Source organism: Triturus cristatus, chromosome 2_2 (genome assembly GCF_964204655.1).
Source record: "Triturus cristatus chromosome 2_2, aTriCri1.1, whole genome shotgun sequence".
NCBI classification, from domain to species: domain Eukaryota; kingdom Metazoa; phylum Chordata; class Amphibia; order Caudata; family Salamandridae; genus Triturus; species Triturus cristatus.
The window spans coordinates 711,732,311-711,751,898 of record NC_140582.1 but is presented as its reverse complement, the minus strand read 5'-3'; the positions used below and the strand labels follow the sequence as shown (position 1 = coordinate 711,751,898).

The 19,588-nt window shown below is 45.7% G+C and overlaps 1 protein-coding gene across 6 annotated transcripts in view; it reads left to right on the top strand.

Annotated features, from left to right (window-relative positions):
- Nucleotides 1-19,588, top strand: part of ACSL1 (acyl-CoA synthetase long chain family member 1) — a 479,125-nt gene that overhangs the window by 375,968 nt on the left and 83,569 nt on the right. For all 6 annotated transcript variants that reach the window (XM_085641919.1, XM_085641924.1, XM_085641925.1 and 3 more), the window contains exon 15: nt 15,570-15,642. In XM_085641919.1, coding sequence (XP_085498045.1) covers nt 15,570-15,642 — 73 coding nt within the window. The remainder of the gene's footprint in view (nt 1-15,569; nt 15,643-19,588) is intronic.

Sequence of the window (19,588 nt, the reverse complement as noted above, 5' to 3'; positions counted from 1 at the left end):
AGAGTCCTAAAAAAAAAAGCCGAGGGCACCGGAAGACACCACCGCCTTTCTCCAAGGCAGAGCAGAAATGCCTCGGAGAAACGCAGCGTCCTTTTCGGATTCAGGGGCGTGTTTTGCTGTTGTCTCCTCCTTGAGACTTCTCGCAAAAAACACGCCCCCCGATCAGAAAAGGACGGGGCCTAATCAGAGTGACTGACCTCTTCTCCAGTGGCTGGCCAGCATTTACGAGGCCAGCCAATGGAGAACAGGGGAGAAGAGGGGCTGGGTCAAGCCCCTCTTCTCCAAGTCATTAAATCTCCGACTTCCGATTCCGGCCTCATTAGAAGTGAATGTGAGAAATACATTTTTTTTTTTTTTTTTTTTTTTTTTTAAATCTCCCACCCTTCTCTTAGGAAATATTGGCATGTATGCCACACAACACACACAACCATAATATTGGTTTTGGTGGTAAAATCATAAAACTGGGCATACTCATTAATACCACAAATGATGTTTTATTATTAGTCACGTTATTATTGGTCGGATTTCTTAGATCCAATCAAAGGCAGTATGAACTGATCTGATTCTAACATGGGCTTTGCGTAGACGAGTCATTACTCTAAGTAATGGGCGTCTCCTTCTTAAGTCCATTGGCTGTGTTAGGGGCGGGTGAACGAAATGATCGCTTGCGATTGGGAGTGAGGGTAGCGGCCATCTTCGAACGGGATGAAATGGCTTATTTTAAATACCGGATTAGTCACATTTTAAAATTGCAATCTTGTTAAAAAAATAATAACGATAAAACATTCTGATTGTGTAGCTACAGTCACCGGTGACTGTAGCTACTGGTATGACCTGTGACCCCGGAGCAAAGTTCAGAGTTATTTAATCTTCAGAAGATGGCGGCCCTGGCTGTGCCAGGGAATGACTGATGACGGCCGCCGCACAACCTGCCCTCCAGGTTCAGTCATGGGGGTGCACTATTGCCCGGTTTGCCGACAGACCTCCTTCACTGGCAAGGGACACTCCTACAGCAAGAAGCACCAGCAGAAGTTGAAACAGGCGCTAGGCGGCTTTCTGCTCAAGGTACAATGTATATGCTATGTTGGGCGTGAGTGTGCCGTTCTTGTACAGGTGTGTGGTGTCTTGCGTACCTATTTTACGTGATTCCTCTGCTGTACAGGTGTATCGTCGCTGTACGTTTGGCTCAGAAGGCTGTGTGTTTATACTTAGTTGGCATGGGGGTGCATGGTTAATTCATATCCGCCCTCTCAGGAATGGAATGTTGATATGTCATTATGGGTCTAGTGCGGGGATTCTATAACGGTTGTGACAAGCGGTTCCTGCTGGTTGCTGGACGTGTTGTTTCCTTACCTCTTCAGTACTTCAGTAAATTATATATCCCGGAGGAATTGCATAACAATTTTGGCAACGATTATACTCGCGCAGTGTTTTTGTTGTTCATCTCGTCATCCTGCTGTGTTCCCTTTCAAGCTTCAGCTTTGCTGCGTACCTTCAGCTTCGTTGATTTGCAGGTGGTCTGGTGAGTGGGAGACCAACACGCATTTCCAAATTACCTTACTTTCACCTGTGTTTCGGCTGGTGAATATTTAAGTGAAGACTTGTGCGCAGATCGCCTCACGATTTGTTTCGGCTGTACATCTGTTTCCGTAAGGGCCGCGCACTTTTACCGCCATCTTGGGAAGGCTGCGCCAGTGAGTTAAACGCTGTGCTGTTTCAGCTCTTCAGCAACCACATCGAGCACTTAACGTGGCCATCTTGGAAGTGACTTTAGATGCTTGCGTGCGTCATAGCGTGAATTAACTGCCGCAATTGGGTCACCGTTGCAGTTTCAGCTCTTCGATTGCGTCCTCATTCACGCAACGTTCGGCCGTCTTAGAGGTACATTTTGCTACTCGACGTGCCGCCAATTTGGGCATCAGGTTTGCAGCATAGGTGCTCTAAATTACACAGAAGGAGTCTGTTGGCAATGTTTTCTTCAACGTGCGAAACTTCGGGTGTTTCGTAGTTTCGTCAGCTGATCCAGGATTCTTCTTCCGACGGCTGCGCGTACTGCTATTCCTTACACCTGATTTTCTTTACTAACTGGCACAATTTATTACCGCAACTGCAAGCACGTGTCAGTTTCCTAAATTACTAAAAAAGCCGAGGGCACCGGAAGACACCACCGCCTTTCTCCAAGGCAGAGCAGAAATGCCTCGGAGAAACGCAGCGTCCTTTTCGGATTCGGGGGCGTGTTTTGCTGTTGTCTCCTCCTTGAGACTTCTCGCAAAAAACACGCCCCCCGATCCGAAAAGGACGGGGCCTAATCAGAGTGACTGACCTCTTCTCCAGTGGCTGGCCAGCATTTACGAGGCCAGCCAATGGAGAACAGGGGAGAAGAGGGGCTGGTTCAAGCCCCTCTTCTCCAAGTCATTAAATCTCTGACTTCCGGTTCTGCCTTTCGGCAGACCGGTAGTCCTCGACCTAAAAATCACTCACCCTTTCCTTCTCGGAGAATGCAGCTAGAATTTGGAATGCCCTTCCACAGACTCTACATGTCAATCAATCGTTCCTACACTTCAGAAAAAAACGTAACTACTTTTCTCCAAATACTTGCACCTACCCTCTTAAAATAATCGACTCCCTTGATGCTTTCCTAACCATCTTCAAAGAGTCTGAAAACTCTACTTTTTGAAAATAACTGTGCATCCTACGAACTTTTGAACTAACTACCATCACTACCGCTGAACTTAATCACCCATCTATTTTATTCCACCATCGTTTATATATTATCACCATGTATACTTTTTGCTCTCCATTTCCCTTGCGCACTGTTTGTAAATACTGATGTGCATACTCTATAAAGCACTGTGATACCCTCGGGTCAAGTTCACGCTATATAAAACTAACAAAATAAATAAAATCTAGGGGCTGAACTGCACAATGTGCAACAAGAAAACCAATGATCAATCGCTGCTGCCATGCTCCTTGATTATGTGATCATAGGCAAGTATTTTATTTCACCTATCACCTTTTTCATTATCACCACAAATGAAAGCACCTTCAGATAGGTGATTTCAGGGTATGCGCTATTGTAAAACCACTTGTTTGATTTAATGGGCTACAATGTTGCTCCATTTATATAAATATGGGCCATTTTTAGGGTATACATGGCAACTGACTTGCTTCTTACTTTACTAATGCCATTGGAGCGGAGCAGGGCAAGTTCATGTTAAAAAAAAAAAACAAAAAAATTAGAAATCCGTTTTAATCAATGCAGTGATGTGATCCGATGTACTAGGGTGAAACGCTTGCGTATGCATATGCACTTTAAATTTTGAAGATGCCTTACCAAATTCTAAGATTCCTATTGCATGATTTATTCCCAAACATTTCAGGGCTCGGCTCGTGCACAGGCTCATGGAGCCAAGCCAGACCCTTTGCATGGCTCTCCCTGTTAATTTGTTGTCTCGCCCATCTCTACTTGCAATACATTTTGATCTTCCAGCTTCCTGGTGTACTGCATTCTGGAAGAGTCACAAGGTGAACATTTTTCTACATTCCGATTTCTTCCAGGCTTCTGGCCCTGGGCATTGTGGATAAAAATCACAGGGCAGGCTTGAAACAGTTTTCCAGAAATGCAACTGCCCTGTGTGTCATACTTTTGGGTGCTGGAATTGGGAAAAAACTTAACTCTGGCAACCCATAAATGTGGGGTCAAGGTGTGGCAAAGTGGAAGTCGGGTCAGGCAAGGAAGAGTCATGGAAAGCTGACACTTAGCATTCTTATTTTTTCTTTTTTAAAACCTCACGCAAAGAAATCGGCAACAAGGAAAAACGTGACAGTCCATCCGTTCTGGCTTAACTGGATGCAAAGGCCGGATTTTATGGGGTTAAGGCACCTCCTGTAGAGATTTGTGTGAGATCAGTACATTTCGGGTAATAATAATAATGGTAAAATAACTATGGTGTGCTAAAGATATTGGTTTTGTCGAGTCAGTTTTGACTCCAATTAGTGTGGATGGTTAACGTGTCTCCTGCAAAGCACATCGTGTGACATGCCGATGACACATTTTTATTTTATGCGGATAGGTGAGGGGGGTACTGCTCTTTGCACCTAGATCCTTTTGTTACTTGCAGTTCAAAAACTACAATCCTTCTAATCTTGCACAGTGACCTACGAAGAACGAGATGTGTGTGATTCCTAAACCTTAACCCCTAGATCACTGGAATTATGCGATGTTGCATTCGCAGTATTTTCCGCATAATTATGGATTTCACAATTGGTACATAACGCATCTGCTGCATAATCGGCGGATTTCAACAGTGTTTCTATCTCAAACCGATCAAGTTAAAATTGCAGTGACAATTGTTGACGCACCACGGTAGGCCCTTTGGAACCCCTGACTGGTCCCCTCTCTGTTGCTTATTTTTTTTGTTTCGGTGTCAGTGGTACTAATGAGGTAAACCTTTGCTCAGATAGTTTTGACATATGTATGAATTCTTAAATAATGAGATAATAGTAATGAATGTCTTATTTGTCTTTTCTTGCTACATAATTTAGTCAGTCCTCCGCATGATTTTCTCTGCCCCTACTTTTTTTATTTTTGTGGAATAATTTCAGCGGCCCGGTCATCATTCTTATGTAACACACCCTTTACGTTGACAAATTATATAAGTGTGTAAAACTATGTATAATGTGTACATGTGACGTCAAGCTCTATCGCACCCTACATTGGATAGACTAGCACTATATAAAAAAAATTAACAATAATGGTGGCATCTATCTTATTAAAGTAAATATTCGTATAGACTGATGTAGCTGATATTCCAGTGTACTCCTGTCCCAACAGCCTGCTTACAAACCTTAGTTTTTAGGTCTCGGCTCGAAGGCTGCGCTTGCGCAGTCTCGATACGAGATTTAATGACTTGGAGAAGAGGGGCTTGAACCCGCCCCTCTTCTCCCCTGATCTCCATTGGCTGGCCTCTTGAATGCTGGCCAGCCATTGGAGAAGAGGTCCGTCATTCCGATTAGGCCCCGTCCTTTTCGGATCGGGGGCGTGTTTTTTTCAGAAAGTCGAATTATCTCCTCCAGCCAATGGCAAGAGGAGATAAAAGCAAAACACGCCCCCGAATCCGAAAACGCCACTGCGTTTCTCCGAGGCATTTCTGCTCTGCCTCGGAGAAAGGCAGTGGTGTGCTTGCCTTTTGCTCTGCCTTGTTTGTTTTTTGAGAATAATTTTCCATCCTCCCTGAAAAGCTCTTGCTGCTGCCTGGAACTGGAGGGGGTTGTCCACAGGGGGGTCAGAGCCACGCAGGGCCCTCCCTCCCTGGCCTGCTTTCAATTAAAATCAGGAATTCGGCCTCTTCTCTGCCTCGGCGGAGCCGGGAAAGAGCCGGCAGGGAGGGTACTCAAGCCGGCCTCTGCTTTCAATCATGTCTCACCCCTGCCCTCCCTCCCTTTTGTGACCCTGGCGTGGCAAATATACGTGAACTAATGTTGTGGTGGTGGGGGCTACGTAGAGACTCTTCCCCCTGGAACTTCGGGGGGGGGGGTGGAGGAAAGATCTCATGTTACCGATAAACACCTATATCCTGTTTCAACCTCTTTACTTTCCAAAGATAAAGAGAAAAAAAAATACCACAACGTGGCTGTCTGTGTGGCCGATGAGCGGTTATAATAATCTCCCCAAAAGTAGGTGTGCTGTGCGTGAAAGCGTGGTTAAAAATAAAAAATGCGGCGCCCCACTTGGAACAGTTTTCGTACGCGACCCCCGGGCCTTGGGCTCTTGTGTTTATTTAAAAAACGAGGTTTCCTATTGAGGTTAAGCGTCCATGCACGGTAAAAATGAATTATTTCCATTATACAGCCTCAGGGCGCTTTCTCATTTTTTGAGCCCCTGTCCAAGGATTGGTGACTGGGCGATAGTTGAGAGCTGTGACACCTCGCCTCAAGGCTCGGTGTGAGATTAGTGCACAGGGGCACGAGGCACCTTAAGTGGGTTGAAGGGGCGTAACTATGAAAGCTGCACGGTGGGGGTTCACAATACGGCCAAATGAAACCAACCTTTTTTATTTTTTAAGCGGGCCCCAAATACAGGCACAGTTCTGATTCTGTTACAAGAAACAGAAGTTTGATGCCTATTTCAATAGATTCGCTTAAGTCCTGGCCTTTCGAACGACTACCCCAGGTGACCAGCCTTCTTTGGCGCTATATGGAACGTTGGATGAATGCGTTTATAGTAGGTTAATGGGCGGGTATGGCAAAGCGCTTGAACCTTTTAGATACTTAAGAGCAGCGTCTGAAGTTATACATAGATATTTTTTATGTATTTAGTCTTGTACGCAAATAGTATCGCATTACAAAATTCTGAACTGTTTACTGCTGTTGTAAACACTATGAAGGAGCAGTATTGCCTTTTATTGTATATTCAGCTTTCGCACGCTGTATGTAATACCAATGTGCATTTACAGTGCAATGGTCTCGGCATTGGTAAAATTAGAGCTATTGGCATTGCTCATGACATTATTTTTGTTTAGGTTTTTGTTTTTAAAACATTTAAAGAAACGGCATTGTCATGAGCAATGCCAATAGCTCTAACTTTAACAATGCCGAGACCGTTGCATTGTAAATGCTTGTTTTCTTATCTACTTGTGAGGCATAACCAGTTGTGTGCCTTTGTTTCCCGTCTGTTGCCCTGGCATCAAGGTGATCAGCTCCAGATGCTCCTTGCACAAAAGAAGGGCAGATAGCGCTTTATATCGAGCCTTTGCCTTTAGCCCAGCTGGAGGTGAAAGCCCCGACACCGCCTACACCGTGCTGCTGGGAATGGAAAGCAGACGCCATGCAGGGGCTGCTGAATGTGTCCCGGGGTGAGATAATTACACCGGGACAAGTTCATTGGGACCAACATTTTGGCGGAGGGGACGGCGTCCACCTTGTAAAAATATTGGATGGACGCCGTCCACCCCCGTGTGCCCCTGACTAGTGCCCTGCAGTATATGGAATGAGCGGTTCCTGTGACTGTGGAATGGGTGAAACGGTGGTCTTTCTACAAAGCTGGACATGCTATGGTTAAAAGCAATTGCTTATAATCACATCTGTGCAGTATCGAAGATATTTGCCAGCTGCCACTAATTGCTTGTATGAACGAAAACGTATCAGTAATTCCTGACGTATTTATAAGAAATGAGTGCAGCTTGTTTAACTGTTCATTCTTTGCACACTCCTGCCATCTGGTGTTGGATTCAAAATGTTACAAGCTGCTTTTCTTATGAGTTTCGGTTTCGAAAACATAAAACCATCAAAGCACCAGGACACAGACCCCACAGATTGCCCCTCCCCCACCTATCCCAATGTAAAAGAGCGAAAAGTACAGAATTACAAATCATTGCTGGAGAAGGCCATTGATGGCTGAAGGGCAGAATTTCCAAGCATGTCTCATTGCTGACGGCTTCGGCCCGAATCGACGGGTTATGAGGATGACTAGTTTGAGGGAAGGGTGTGTAGAAGACTTGACATTCTGCCTACCCTGTAATCCTAAAACCCTGTGATAGGACCAGCTTCTGGTCTGTAACCTCGGTTAATAAAGGGACCACAACGAAAGTGTGTGTTCAGCCAGTAATGCTTTTCAGTCCAAAAAAGACCACCAGTCAATTCTGCGACCACGGTGGCGCTTTGCACCAAAGTGCATCAGTAAGGCTCTACCAAGTCCCATCAGCAAAGGCTACTGAAGTTGACTCGACTGGCAAGGGAGGCCCATCCAGTAGCCCGGCAGTCATGCAGCAGCAGAGTACTACTTCCATCTCCGCTTAAGAGTCCGACTTTGGAGAAGAAACTACGGGACCGACTCCCAAGGCAAAGCTTTGGATTTCCACTGCAGGCTTGGGCCGAAGCACACCAGCACCTTTAGGGAGAAACAGCACCTAAAACCAGCAAGTGTTCACCAACGAACTGCTTCTCTGCTCCGTACCAAGGAGTGGTAAAGAGTGTCCGGCCTTTTCCAAGGAACCACTGTCGCAAAAGCATGCAGTTAGCACTGCCCACAGTGGTTGAGACTGATCTGCACGTTTTTGTTGCTCCTGGAAACTCTTTGGATCCGACAGGCCAGGTCTGAAGGCTGAGAGAATGAAGCCTGTTTCAGCACGGGAGTCCAGACAGTCCATCACGGACACCAGCTACTGAATGCCGTTGATGCCCGGCAATACACAAAATAGATGGATCCCCAAAATGAACTCATCTGCATGACCGCCTTCCAATACCAAAGGACCCGCAAAGGAAAGGCAGCAGCCTATTGACGGCAATCTCATAAGTATTTATTTAGTTCTTGCATCATTCCTAAAAAAAGAAAATGCCACCCAGTGGTGCCATACAAAAGGGGGTGGTGATGGACGGTGCATCAGAACCAATCAAACACTCACACCCAGTCCACAAATCTGGGTTTGATCCATCACCGTTCTTTAGCCCACTCTGCCACCCCAGTTCAGACATGGCCATATGCAAATCAGTCTGACCCTGTGCCTCATGGGAACAGTCCAGCCCGAACTGCCAAGCCATGCCTTCCCTGGACCGGAAACCAGCTTCCTAGGACCGGTTTCTGGCATTTCAGCCGTCTTCAGCCAGGCTTGCTTGAATCCTGTGGCAAAGTGAGCAAGGGACTCACGTCTGAGCATACCCTGCCAACTTATGGCGAACAACCCTTCTAAATATTTGCCGCCAGACGCTTAGGCATTTCCAGACCAAATCCAGCACCTTACACCTTGCCAACCGATCTGCATTTTGATGACCTTGATACCCAAGAGGATACTTCCCTGAATTACAGGAAGGAGCCTTAGGGTGAAGCATCACTAGAGCCGTGACCTGTAAAGGCCTCCCCTTCAGATGGCACACTGCCATATCATATAGTCATTGCCAGAGCAGCGTCACGTCATAAGTAGCCATGTACGTGAAAAAGGGAGGATGACCCTTAATGGAATCACACATTAAGTTTAACTTGGCACTGAGCCAGAGGCAGTCAGATGACTGAACGAGAGCTGGGCCGGTGCTGGGCAACGGACCGATGGCTGGAGAGCGGTAACTGGCAAGATAAGGCCACGCAAGCCAGGGGGGCAAGGCTCACAGTAACCCGGCTGGCGTCATGGCTAGGCTGGGCTGCACTAACCAATCCTTCCAGTTCCGGGGAAGTCAACACAGTAGTCCAAAAGGAGAGGACCAAGGTGCCCAAATAAGAAGGGCACAGTGTAGGGTGGGACTCCGACGTCCGCTTTATTCTGTGACCATTCTATTGGCCATAAATACTGGAGTTCCCGTATGGCTTTATATATCCAGGTGATTAAGTGGCGTCCTGGGCCCATGTACAATATTGTATGGAGCACTGGGTGTGTCATGGGTTCCCCCTCAGATAAATCCCAGAGCCGGCCACAGTCTGAGAGGATTTGTGTGCAGCACCTATCCTTAACACTCATTTCAGTGGCTTGAATTTGCTAAAGGAAAAGTGGCTCGGTGAAATAAAATATTTGCATAGAATCCCACAGTAGGGTTCAGGGAAAGCCAGAATTGATCTCTGGTTTCCTGGTTTCCCATTGTGCAGCTCAAGCGAATGAGGGGTATCTTGTTACCTTCACATCAAAGGTAACTGGCACTGCCTTAGGCTTCCTTACCAGGAGCAAATGTCCACACTATTGAGGCAACTTAGCGCATGGTTGGGGCACCAGAGGAATGGACCAAGGAATGACCTCAAAGGTATTTATTTGGGAGGAGACGTGTGAGGGGCACTACTTGGTCATACACAGTAAAAAATATTAAAGGGGAGGTGGCCTAGGTGCTTTCAGTGCTTTATTTAAACATGATCATTTTAGCAATCAGTTGGCAACATCCAAGGAATACACTACTAGCAATTCGGGGCTCGAGTCGGTTCTGACTCTTAAATTCAAGACAAGTGTCCTAGTGCCGCACCGCTCTCAGCAGTGAGTTCCCGTGTGGCAGATAGGTCTGAAACAAGTCTTACCTGCTCCGGTTGGAGTGAAGTGTGCAGAGTCCTAGAGTGCATCCCTCTCCACAGGCGCTCGCTGCCGCTCAGGTCCTGATCAGGTGAGTTGGTTGTATGTGGACTTTACGGGTGCACTCAGCAGGTGCAAGCTCTCTCCCACACTATCACACTCTGGCAGCAGAGGTTTCCTGCACTCCTCCTGCAGGGTCTCGGTGCTTGTAGTTGGGGAGTGAGGCAAGGGGTGATTCTGACACTCGGGTCTTCAATCCCAAACTTGGGTGACCATGTTCTCGCTGCATCCTCACTTGCTCAAAGGGGTTGGACCTGATGCAGTCCTCGTTGCTCCTGGTGACTTATGGTCACTACCGCTGGCATTCTACGAATTCTGTCCCGATCAACACAGCACTAATATTCTCGGCAGCCATTCATTGCAAACAGGGTTGCAGCACAACTGCCACACAAGGCTTTTGCCCTTACCAAATGGCAGTTTTTACCATGGTGGCTCCTCCTGGCATACGGGGTTGCCATAATGTTACTGGTCAGGCTTCGGCCATTAGCGCACAACAGTCTTTACCACGGCAGCCACTTCTGGCATATGGAGTCACTGCAACGTTGCCATGGAAGGCTTCAGCCCCTACCTCACAGCAGTATGTTCCGCCGCTATCTTCCCGGCAGCCCTCTCCTGGCATACAGGGTTGCCAACTCAGACCTGCACATGGGTAACTACCTAGTCGGTGCAGCAGTGAGTTTTTGCACACCTTGCACAGGGAGTTCACTCAACCGGGCTCCCCACTGGACCAGTCTCCCCACTGGACCAGTCTCCCTCCAGCACTTTCCTCTTCCTCACAAGGCACACTGGTCTTGGCAAGCCTGCAGGAGCTGGTGCTCCAGGGCAGATTTTATTGGATTCTCTGGTTGGTGGCCCCTCACCAAGCAGCGAGACTAGCAGGCCTTGGCCCCCAGTCCTGATCACGGGCAGTAGTCTTGCAGAGCTTCTGCTCCTCACACAACCCATCCGGCTGCTTGAGGGTCCTTACTTCCCCTTCTTATAGTAATTTCCAAACACTAAATGTGATTTATGGTCTGAGTCTTTGAAGTTGTATATTGGGGTTCTGCTTTTTTGAAGTGTCTACTTCTCTGTTCTGTTTTCCTTTTGAAAAGCAGCCTGTCACAGCAGGAGTGTCTTCAAAGCTGATGGTCTCACAACACAGGCCATGGGAGCGACTGGAGTTCACACCTGGGTGTCAGCTAAAGTGATATGTGCATCAAATGGATAGCCCAGTGCTCCCAGTCCTACGTTTATGATTCTCTTATTAGCCCCCTCTCATTCCTGAGATGTGCCAGACCCCTTTCTTGTAACCTCTCACTGAATCAAAGAGCACTCTTTAAAGTGTCCTTGGAATGCCTGGTCCTCCACTCCCCAGTGAGTTCCACCCAGCTTGCAGGACTGCAGCAATCAACACATTTGTCTGGGGGAAGCATCTTTCGCCCACCACTCCACAATACACCTTCGAGGCCTTGGTCTCCCAAGATGTAACCCAGGGTTCTTTATGTATTGTACCATTTAAAGGTACACATACCAGAGTGCATGTATACAGCATACATGCACTGCACAGAACTGTATCCTCCATTTACTGTACCGCACACATGCAACTACCACATGCACTTATTCTTCACACACTGCACACCGCTACATCCTTCAGGTACTGTACCACTCATAGGCACGTCCACCTTCAGCACATGCATACACCACGCGCAGCAGACTCGGTACTGCATTATCACTGTGTAGCACCTTCCCCAGGCCCAGATACACCCAGCACAGATACACCACTCCTGCTGTGGGAAGCACTTCACGCCAACCTGATATAGGTCAAGGGTAAGTTAAGCACACAGCAGCACAACTATTAAAGCGAATGAGCCTAAAGGCCTCACTCCAGTGACAGATTTAAAAGGACCTGTGGAGTCCTATTGGTCACTACATAGTATGCTGCCACCACTGCGTTTGCGCTCCTTAACTCCTGGTTAAGTTAGTTACCTTCGTCCACAATGAGGGTAGTGATTTGGGTGCCCTTCCCGGTCCAACAAGACTGCCATCTGTGAGACAGGCCTATGCAATAGTGCACCCTCATGATCAGTGTTTACCTATGACAGCAAAAATCAGCATTGGAGATCTGGACATTGGTACTATTGGGCTCTCAAAGCAGGGGTGCATGTCCATTACCCTGAAGAGGACTTTTTCGTCCCAACAGTGGATGTTAAATCTGTTATATGGCAGGAACACACAAACTGGATCTTAAGATTAGATTTTAAGGAGAGAAAACGTGCCCAGTGGTTTGACAAGAAGTGCACCTGGGTAGGTATCGGAATCCTGTAGGAAAGAGGGTAGGCAACAGGCGAACTGTGTCAAGGTGGAAGTTTACTACTGCCCCAAATGATGAGCAGGAACTCCCACGGGACCACCAGAGTTGAAATACAGGGTGCCAAGGAGAGTTTAGTTCGCAGAAAAGGACGCATGTTCATAGGGGAAACTAAGTAGTGTAAACAAGAAGGGTTTACTTATCTGGCAGGTAGGCCCTCTGGCAGGGTCTGTGGGGTGGTTGATTAGTGGTAGGTATAGGTTAAAGGACTGTCTTTTGTCCTATTGTAGGGCAGCATAAAGTATGTGCCTAGACATAATGCAGATTATAATCATAATAGATGACTGAGCCCAGTCAGGCAGCAAAGTGGTGGTAGCCATCGATAGCAAAGGCGCAGACACTAATTTGCGGCTATGGTCCTCATAGGAGGCGGAAAGGGTCATGGGGCACGAACTCAAAGTAAATCTGAGGGGCCAGTGGAAGTAAGCAAAAGAGTTAAGACAAAAAAAAAATTGAACAGTGGCATGGCTTTTAATTAAAGTGTGGTCTGGTGGATCGTGGGGAGCCCAACCCCAATGTGAATGGTAATTTAAAGTACTTGGAGCATTAGCACTTCCCACCTTGGTAGCCATGTTTACTGGCTCTTGACTTTTCTCTGATTGCAGCTTTACATCACTTTGGTACTAGGTCAATTGTTTCACAGGTATTGCACCTCTAAGGTGCTATCTTTATGTGCAAGCTGCGTTGGAAAAGTATTGCATCTATTTGCTGCAGAACTTTTTAGAAGTTTGGTTTTAATCACTTACATTTCAAGTGCAAAATGTACCCTGCTTATAAGCAAAACAGATTGCTCTAATGCTGACTCAAACCCTACTGCTCTCCATTTTTTTCTTTCATCTCCTCCTGTCCCTTGTAGACACCTTTTCAGCCCTTCCTCTGTTTTTAGATTACATTTTCCAGCAGTATTCAATAAGAGGACAAAGACCTTCAGCAGCCAGCTAAAGAGGTATATACTTATTTTATCTTGTACTCCCTATCCCAAAGAAAAATACGATGTTGCTTCATTTCGTTTGGTTTGATACCACCAACTGTTGGTGCTCTAAGGCAGCAACCCTATCGTGCCATCGGGGCACACTAGCTCTGGGCCTATGTCAGGAATATGTAGCTCAGTGCTTGATGCTCTGTTGCCTTCAAGTAGCTAGACAACCACAGTTGCTCTTGGCCCCGTTTATAGGGCTGATTTGACAGCGCAAGTGTCAGCATGACCTATTACAAATTCTTTGAAATAGAACTAGAATGGCCTTTAGCTCCACCCAGCAGTTTTTGTCTGACCTCTTGCTATTGGCTGTTTGGTGAATCATTCCACCTCCTAAAGGGATTCTTGCATTGCAATGCCTGCAAGGCTATTTTACATCTCAGAACTACACTGAATCCTCGCACATTAAATAATGTTTCTTAAATGTGTTGAATGCAGAAAGCAGTATTTTCTTTTACTGCAGATAACTGATGTTTTATCTAAAACTCCAATTGTAAATGTAAATGTTGTATACTTGTAAAGCGCACAGCTGCCCCAGCAACGGGGCGTCCCGGCGCTGTATACCGCTGGGGAACCCATCCTGGATTTCCCTGTGAGATGGTCCCTACTGGGCATCTCCAAGGTGAAGACCAGCATCCCCGGCGCTGATGGGGCCGTAAGTGGAGATTAAGCAAGCTATTGCCCAGAGTTGCTGAGTGGGATCCATGGTTAGAGTAGGCACCGAGGCGAGTATTATCGAGTCCGCTGACCTTGGCCCAAGACCCTACCGCGTCTGGAATCGAACCCTGGTCCCGGGCCGACCTCTGCTTCCGGGTCTGCCGCCTCTAACCAGTGAGCCACACCACTCCAAGAAGCCAGACCTGTTGGCTTTGCCAGTGCTTGTTTGTCTAATCATCTTACCTTTCCTTATTAATCAAACTATTGGCTTACCTTCTTTCCTCCTACATCAGTCAGTAGCCGAAAGAGCAGTACATATGCTGTGTTGAAAGACTTAATGTATTATATTGATCGCACCAAGCTTAGTTGGAAAACCAAACCGTTTTTAGTTCATTTTCCGGATCCTCCCATAGGCAGCCAATTCAGAAGATGGGTATTACTAGTTGTCTTGCTAAATGCTATGTTGTACTTAGGACAAACCTGTATTGCTCTCTGACTAGACATTTTACCTCTCCCCTTTTCCAGGGCTTTCCTAGGTAATGTCACATTAATTTAATTATGTAAGGCTGCAGGTTGGGATAGCAGTCACACATTTGCAAAACTTTATTATGGCCGGCTATACATGAATGACAAGAGGCCCAAGTTGGCCAAACTGTCAAACATTTTACATATGTTCAGTTCCTGCTCACAAGTCACAGCTTTATGAGGTAGCCACGGCTTTTTAGTCTGTGCAAAGCACATGACCTACATCTACACAAACCCAAATCATTACTTACCTGCAACAATTACTTTGCAGCCTGTAGTGCTGTAGATTCACATGCACCATTCCATGTTATTTTAATAAATGTGATCAAGAACATATGGTCTTTGATAACATCTAAACACAGTTCAGACAGCTTACTGTTGTGTATCTGTAGTTTTTCACTTACCCATAGGAGAAAAACAAGTAGTCGTGTCCTGGTGTATTGAGTTTTGAGGGGAGGTATGAGTCACCTCCGAACTGAAACCCCTTCTTTGAAGAAAAACAAGTTGTGATATTCTGACCCCCATACTAGTTGGCAGGAGTGTGCAAATCCTGTGAATCAGACAACACTACAAGCCGCAAACCAATTATTATAATTAAGTCCTTATGAGTGACAGCGGAGTTAGTTCCCTGTGTAGTCACTGCAACATGCAATCTGTGAAGCTGTAAGTTTTTTTTTTTTTTCCCTCGGGCCAGCTTTACTTTATAAAAAAAAATGAAATTTGACTTTTACAGTGGTAAAATATCTGGGAATCCTAGTTTATTGTTGTAGTTGCTCCGAATATGATGTGTTATTGGGCTACATTAATTTTCACTGGCTTGCTGTTTGTGCATGTGTATACAAAACAATGGATTTTATTGCATTAAATGGTCAACAGATGGTAAAAATAATAATTTGTACACCTGCACTTATTTATTGCATTCTTTAAAGAACGCTCGAATTACACTGCATTAGGGATGGCAACCTATTGGTAGCTCTATCTCACTTCTCTTGACTGACGTTGCACTCTTTCTGTATTTATATAGTTCTATGAAGGTTACGGGCAAACTGAATGCACAGCTGGCTGCTCACTGACGTTGCCAGGAGACTGGACAGCTGGTAAGTATTTTACTTTATGGTCTGACATGAAATGCATACAAGGATTTATGACTAAGAATTAAATGAAGGTGTCTTGCAAACTACTCATCAGTTATGTTGTGCATGCAAGTAAATCAGCAATTTGATGTAAGTTAGCACATTTGGATTGTTAGATTGCATAACTAAACGGCTACATTTTAGTTGCATTTCGTACAATTAATAGCCATCTTTAGGAAGAGGTGTGGTGCAGTGGCCACGGCAGCTGGCTCCGGAACACAGAGGCTCACAGTTCGATCCATGGCGGCAGGTTTGCCCAGCACCTTGTGACTCTGGGCAAAAGCTTGCTTAATCTTCTCGACTGCTCCCAGCGCCGGGACACCTCTCCGGAGGTAGCTGTGCACTTTACAATTGCTGGTATTTCTATTTCTATTAAAACAACCATTTTAACTTTAAAACTGCTACTACCTCAGCAGTCCTAAGACGGTTGAGTTGATGTTTCAGAGCAATCTCCTCAGCTCGCTTATATGGGGGATATATGTTGGTTCCCAAAATACTGAGGATATTATGATGTGATGTACTACTCACTAAAGCTGCATTTAAGATCCTGAATCTTACAAGTTGTGTAAATTTCCATGAAGTAGTTTTTGTCTCTTCTGCCCATCCTCCAAGAGAATGGGGTACAGTCCCACTTGGAGAACACAACTGGTCTTTCAGTATTGACTTATCCCTGGAAATGGTGTGATTGTCAGAGGTTGTTACACAACAGGCACATTCTCACACAAAACCTGAGTATCTCAAACTTGGTTGCTCTGGCATGAGCTGTGCAACTGTTTGGCAGCTTTGACATTGGCTTTACCAAGCATAAACTACACCTTTTCTGAGGAAGGCCTTTTCTGATAACCTGACTCTGGATCTTCCTCCCCTCCAGTTGTGTGCTGGGCCAGACCTTCATGTGTCTGCAAGTGATGTACTGGCATGGTCTGTTTACTAAACTAGACAGACGTGTTGCTGCAATATCTATTGAACACCTGAGGCCTCCATAGAAAAGATGCCTTTGTTTGGCTATTCAATTCTTAAATACTTTAGTTGGACTTTGCTTCAAGCCATTTATTGACCCACCCCTTCTCTTAACCATTGAACATTGGTTTAACCTTTTGTAAACGTTTCAAACCAACTTTTATTTTTGTGACTTACACATGAGCTTTCAATGAATACATTTTTGCTGTCATCATATGGTTGCAGATGCCATCTTGGCAGTCAGGAAGTCTGCTATTAAATCCATCTTTTCAGTTCACTGGGTTAAGTTTGTATAGGTGCGAGTCTAAGGTATCAACCCCTTTAGAATCTCAGCTTTCCGACCTTCTACCTACTTGGCATGGTGGCAACTTAGTAAATGGCTATCCAGAGGCCCTTTCTGCTATCCTGTAGCTGCATGATAATCCTACCCTGTTTAGATCACTACTAGTAGTGTAGTTTCTGATAAGGTTTGCTTTATTTAATTACTCCCACTCAGTTTATTTTTCGTCAGCAAGATTTAAATCTTGTATTGACTGTCTTGATCGCATCCCCCATTGCAGCCAATGCACAGTTTGATTTTGTCCCTTAATCCGTTTTGGTAGTGGCAATTATTCAGTGGGAGATGAACCAACACACACTGCTGCTCTCCAAACACAAAGGCACAGGAATATTTAGAAGAAGTCACTGCTGCACAGAGGACCATTTTATTAACTTTATAATTGGCTTAACTGTAATTATGGCTCAATTATTTTTGGTAGTTGTTGCACAGCAGAATATAGCTTAAGACTTCTACACAGTGCTCAAGGATTCCAACTACTGAAGCAATAATTCTGCAGAAAAAGTTGTGTTAAGAGATGGTAGTACATTTTTCTGGCAATGGAAAAATATCTCCAGATTAAAATTCAAAACCGTTTCATAGGGCCAGAGTTCCAAATTCTGAACCCCAAGGGGACATGAGGAAAGAAGGGAGCACAAATTAACTTGGGATGTGGAAAAGGGAGCCCACTCAGAAATGTGGACACAGCAGCTCTCTCGTCAGCTGGGACACAGTCCTCCCCGCATAGTACAAACTACATAATTTCCTAGCGTTTTCCTAGAACAGAGGGGCAAGTCAACAGTCTGCTAAATCGAAGAAGAACGTTGTACTAGTCACTGTTCAGGATCCCCAGCAGCTCCCAAATCAGAACCATAGTGTCTTCAGGAGCATAGGAGAAGCCTCCACCTTGGTAAAAACATACCCCTTTCCCTCATGATTGACCCCGAACTTAGCAGTAAACCATTGTGCTTCAAAGCCTCTGGTAGGTAACATTTTTGTCTAAAGTTTCTCCACGAAAGGGCGGCTTGGCTCAAGTGTAGGAAGACGTAGACTCTAGATACACCCATCTGCAGAACTGATTTCTTTGCAACTGCTCTTGTCAAACCTCCCCTTTGTATGCGATCAGAAACTCCACAAGGACAGTTCTGCCTAGCACTGCTGCCCAAGAGACCCCTAGTTGGCACACTGACAGCTTTTAATGCCCCTGCACTTTCTCTTGTGCAAATGTCTTGACTCCTGCCATGTGCAGTATATCCAGGAATGAAAGGTGAGAACCTGTGACCTTTTTTTTCCTTTGTCAAGTGTTGACTACATGTGCAGCAGGAAGGAGTATCCTATTCAAAGCCTTCATAGGTGCATTAGATATCCTCACCTAAAATACCATAGCTTTCAGGCCGCTCAGTCGCTAATCAACTGCTACCCTGCATTGCGTTCTATCCATCCTCTTATCAAGCACCATAATCCTCTATTTCATACGCTGAGACTACTTATCTTTAATCGCTGCCAAAGTTTCTCCTCCTGTCGAGACAGCCTCCTCTATTTTCATGTTCTCTGGGCCTTGCCCATGTGCCGCTTTCCAGGCTGGCAGTCTCTGTGGAAAAAGTCACTTTTCATTTTGGCCTTTGTTTATTTTCCCTGCATTCCATCCCAGGTTTTCCTCTTCCAATAGCCACATTGAAATGGCAGATATCTGACTATCTTGTGTATTCTCACTCAGGAGCATTCTACAGCTAGACTTTACTCTGGGCTCCGACTAATAGGTTGGCTACCCCACTTGTGTCCTCTGGGTGACCAACTCGCCTGAACTCTTTTCTGTCACACTGTGCCTGACCCAGAGACAATCCTCACAGTGCCAGATGTCCAGAGATTTCAGATGCACCTCCTCCGGTATTTCTGCCAGCAGAAGCCGGTTCTTCCAGTAGGTGTCTTCCTTCTGATGGGGGTAGTCATCTCTGTAGAACTGGGCTGGACACAGACCACCCATACTTGCGTCGTCAGTAGGTCCCACCTACAACTACACTCAGGAACCACATAAAGCCTCTGGATCCTCTGCACAGTCCCAGAAACTGAGCCGCTTTGGAAATGTCAAGATTTGCTGTAATTTTGATTCCTGGCTAAACCTCAGCTCCTCTTCCCCCAAGCACCTGTAATTATATGTATAAAATCACAGCAGTTACATGGCAGCGTATTTTTTTCTAAACACATCCAACCTACTTTGTAAAATCTTGCTCAATGTGGAAGGCAGCTTTTTGTGGTCTCCTCTTAATAGCCTTATTGCAGCCCAGGATTTTTATCATCTTGACTTACGCACTTGAACCAATAATGCCCCTTATTCCCTGCAGGCTTAACATTCAAACATGTGATGTTGTAGTGAGAAGATAGCGTAGTTACGGTTTGTAAAATTTAAGCCCTAATCCAGCCTTTGAGAATTGCCACATGTATACGTAAATGTGGTCAAGAGAGATGAAATGCTGTGGTCCTTCCCTTCCCAAGGAGTTTAGTCACCCACCTTGGCTGCATTGAAATAGGGCATGTAGGTGCTGATGGTAGCAAAGCCGATACTAGGCACTTCAGCTTCTTGGTAGGAGAATGAAAGAAGAGGCATCTGCTATAGCTGTGGTGGGCAGGCTAAAG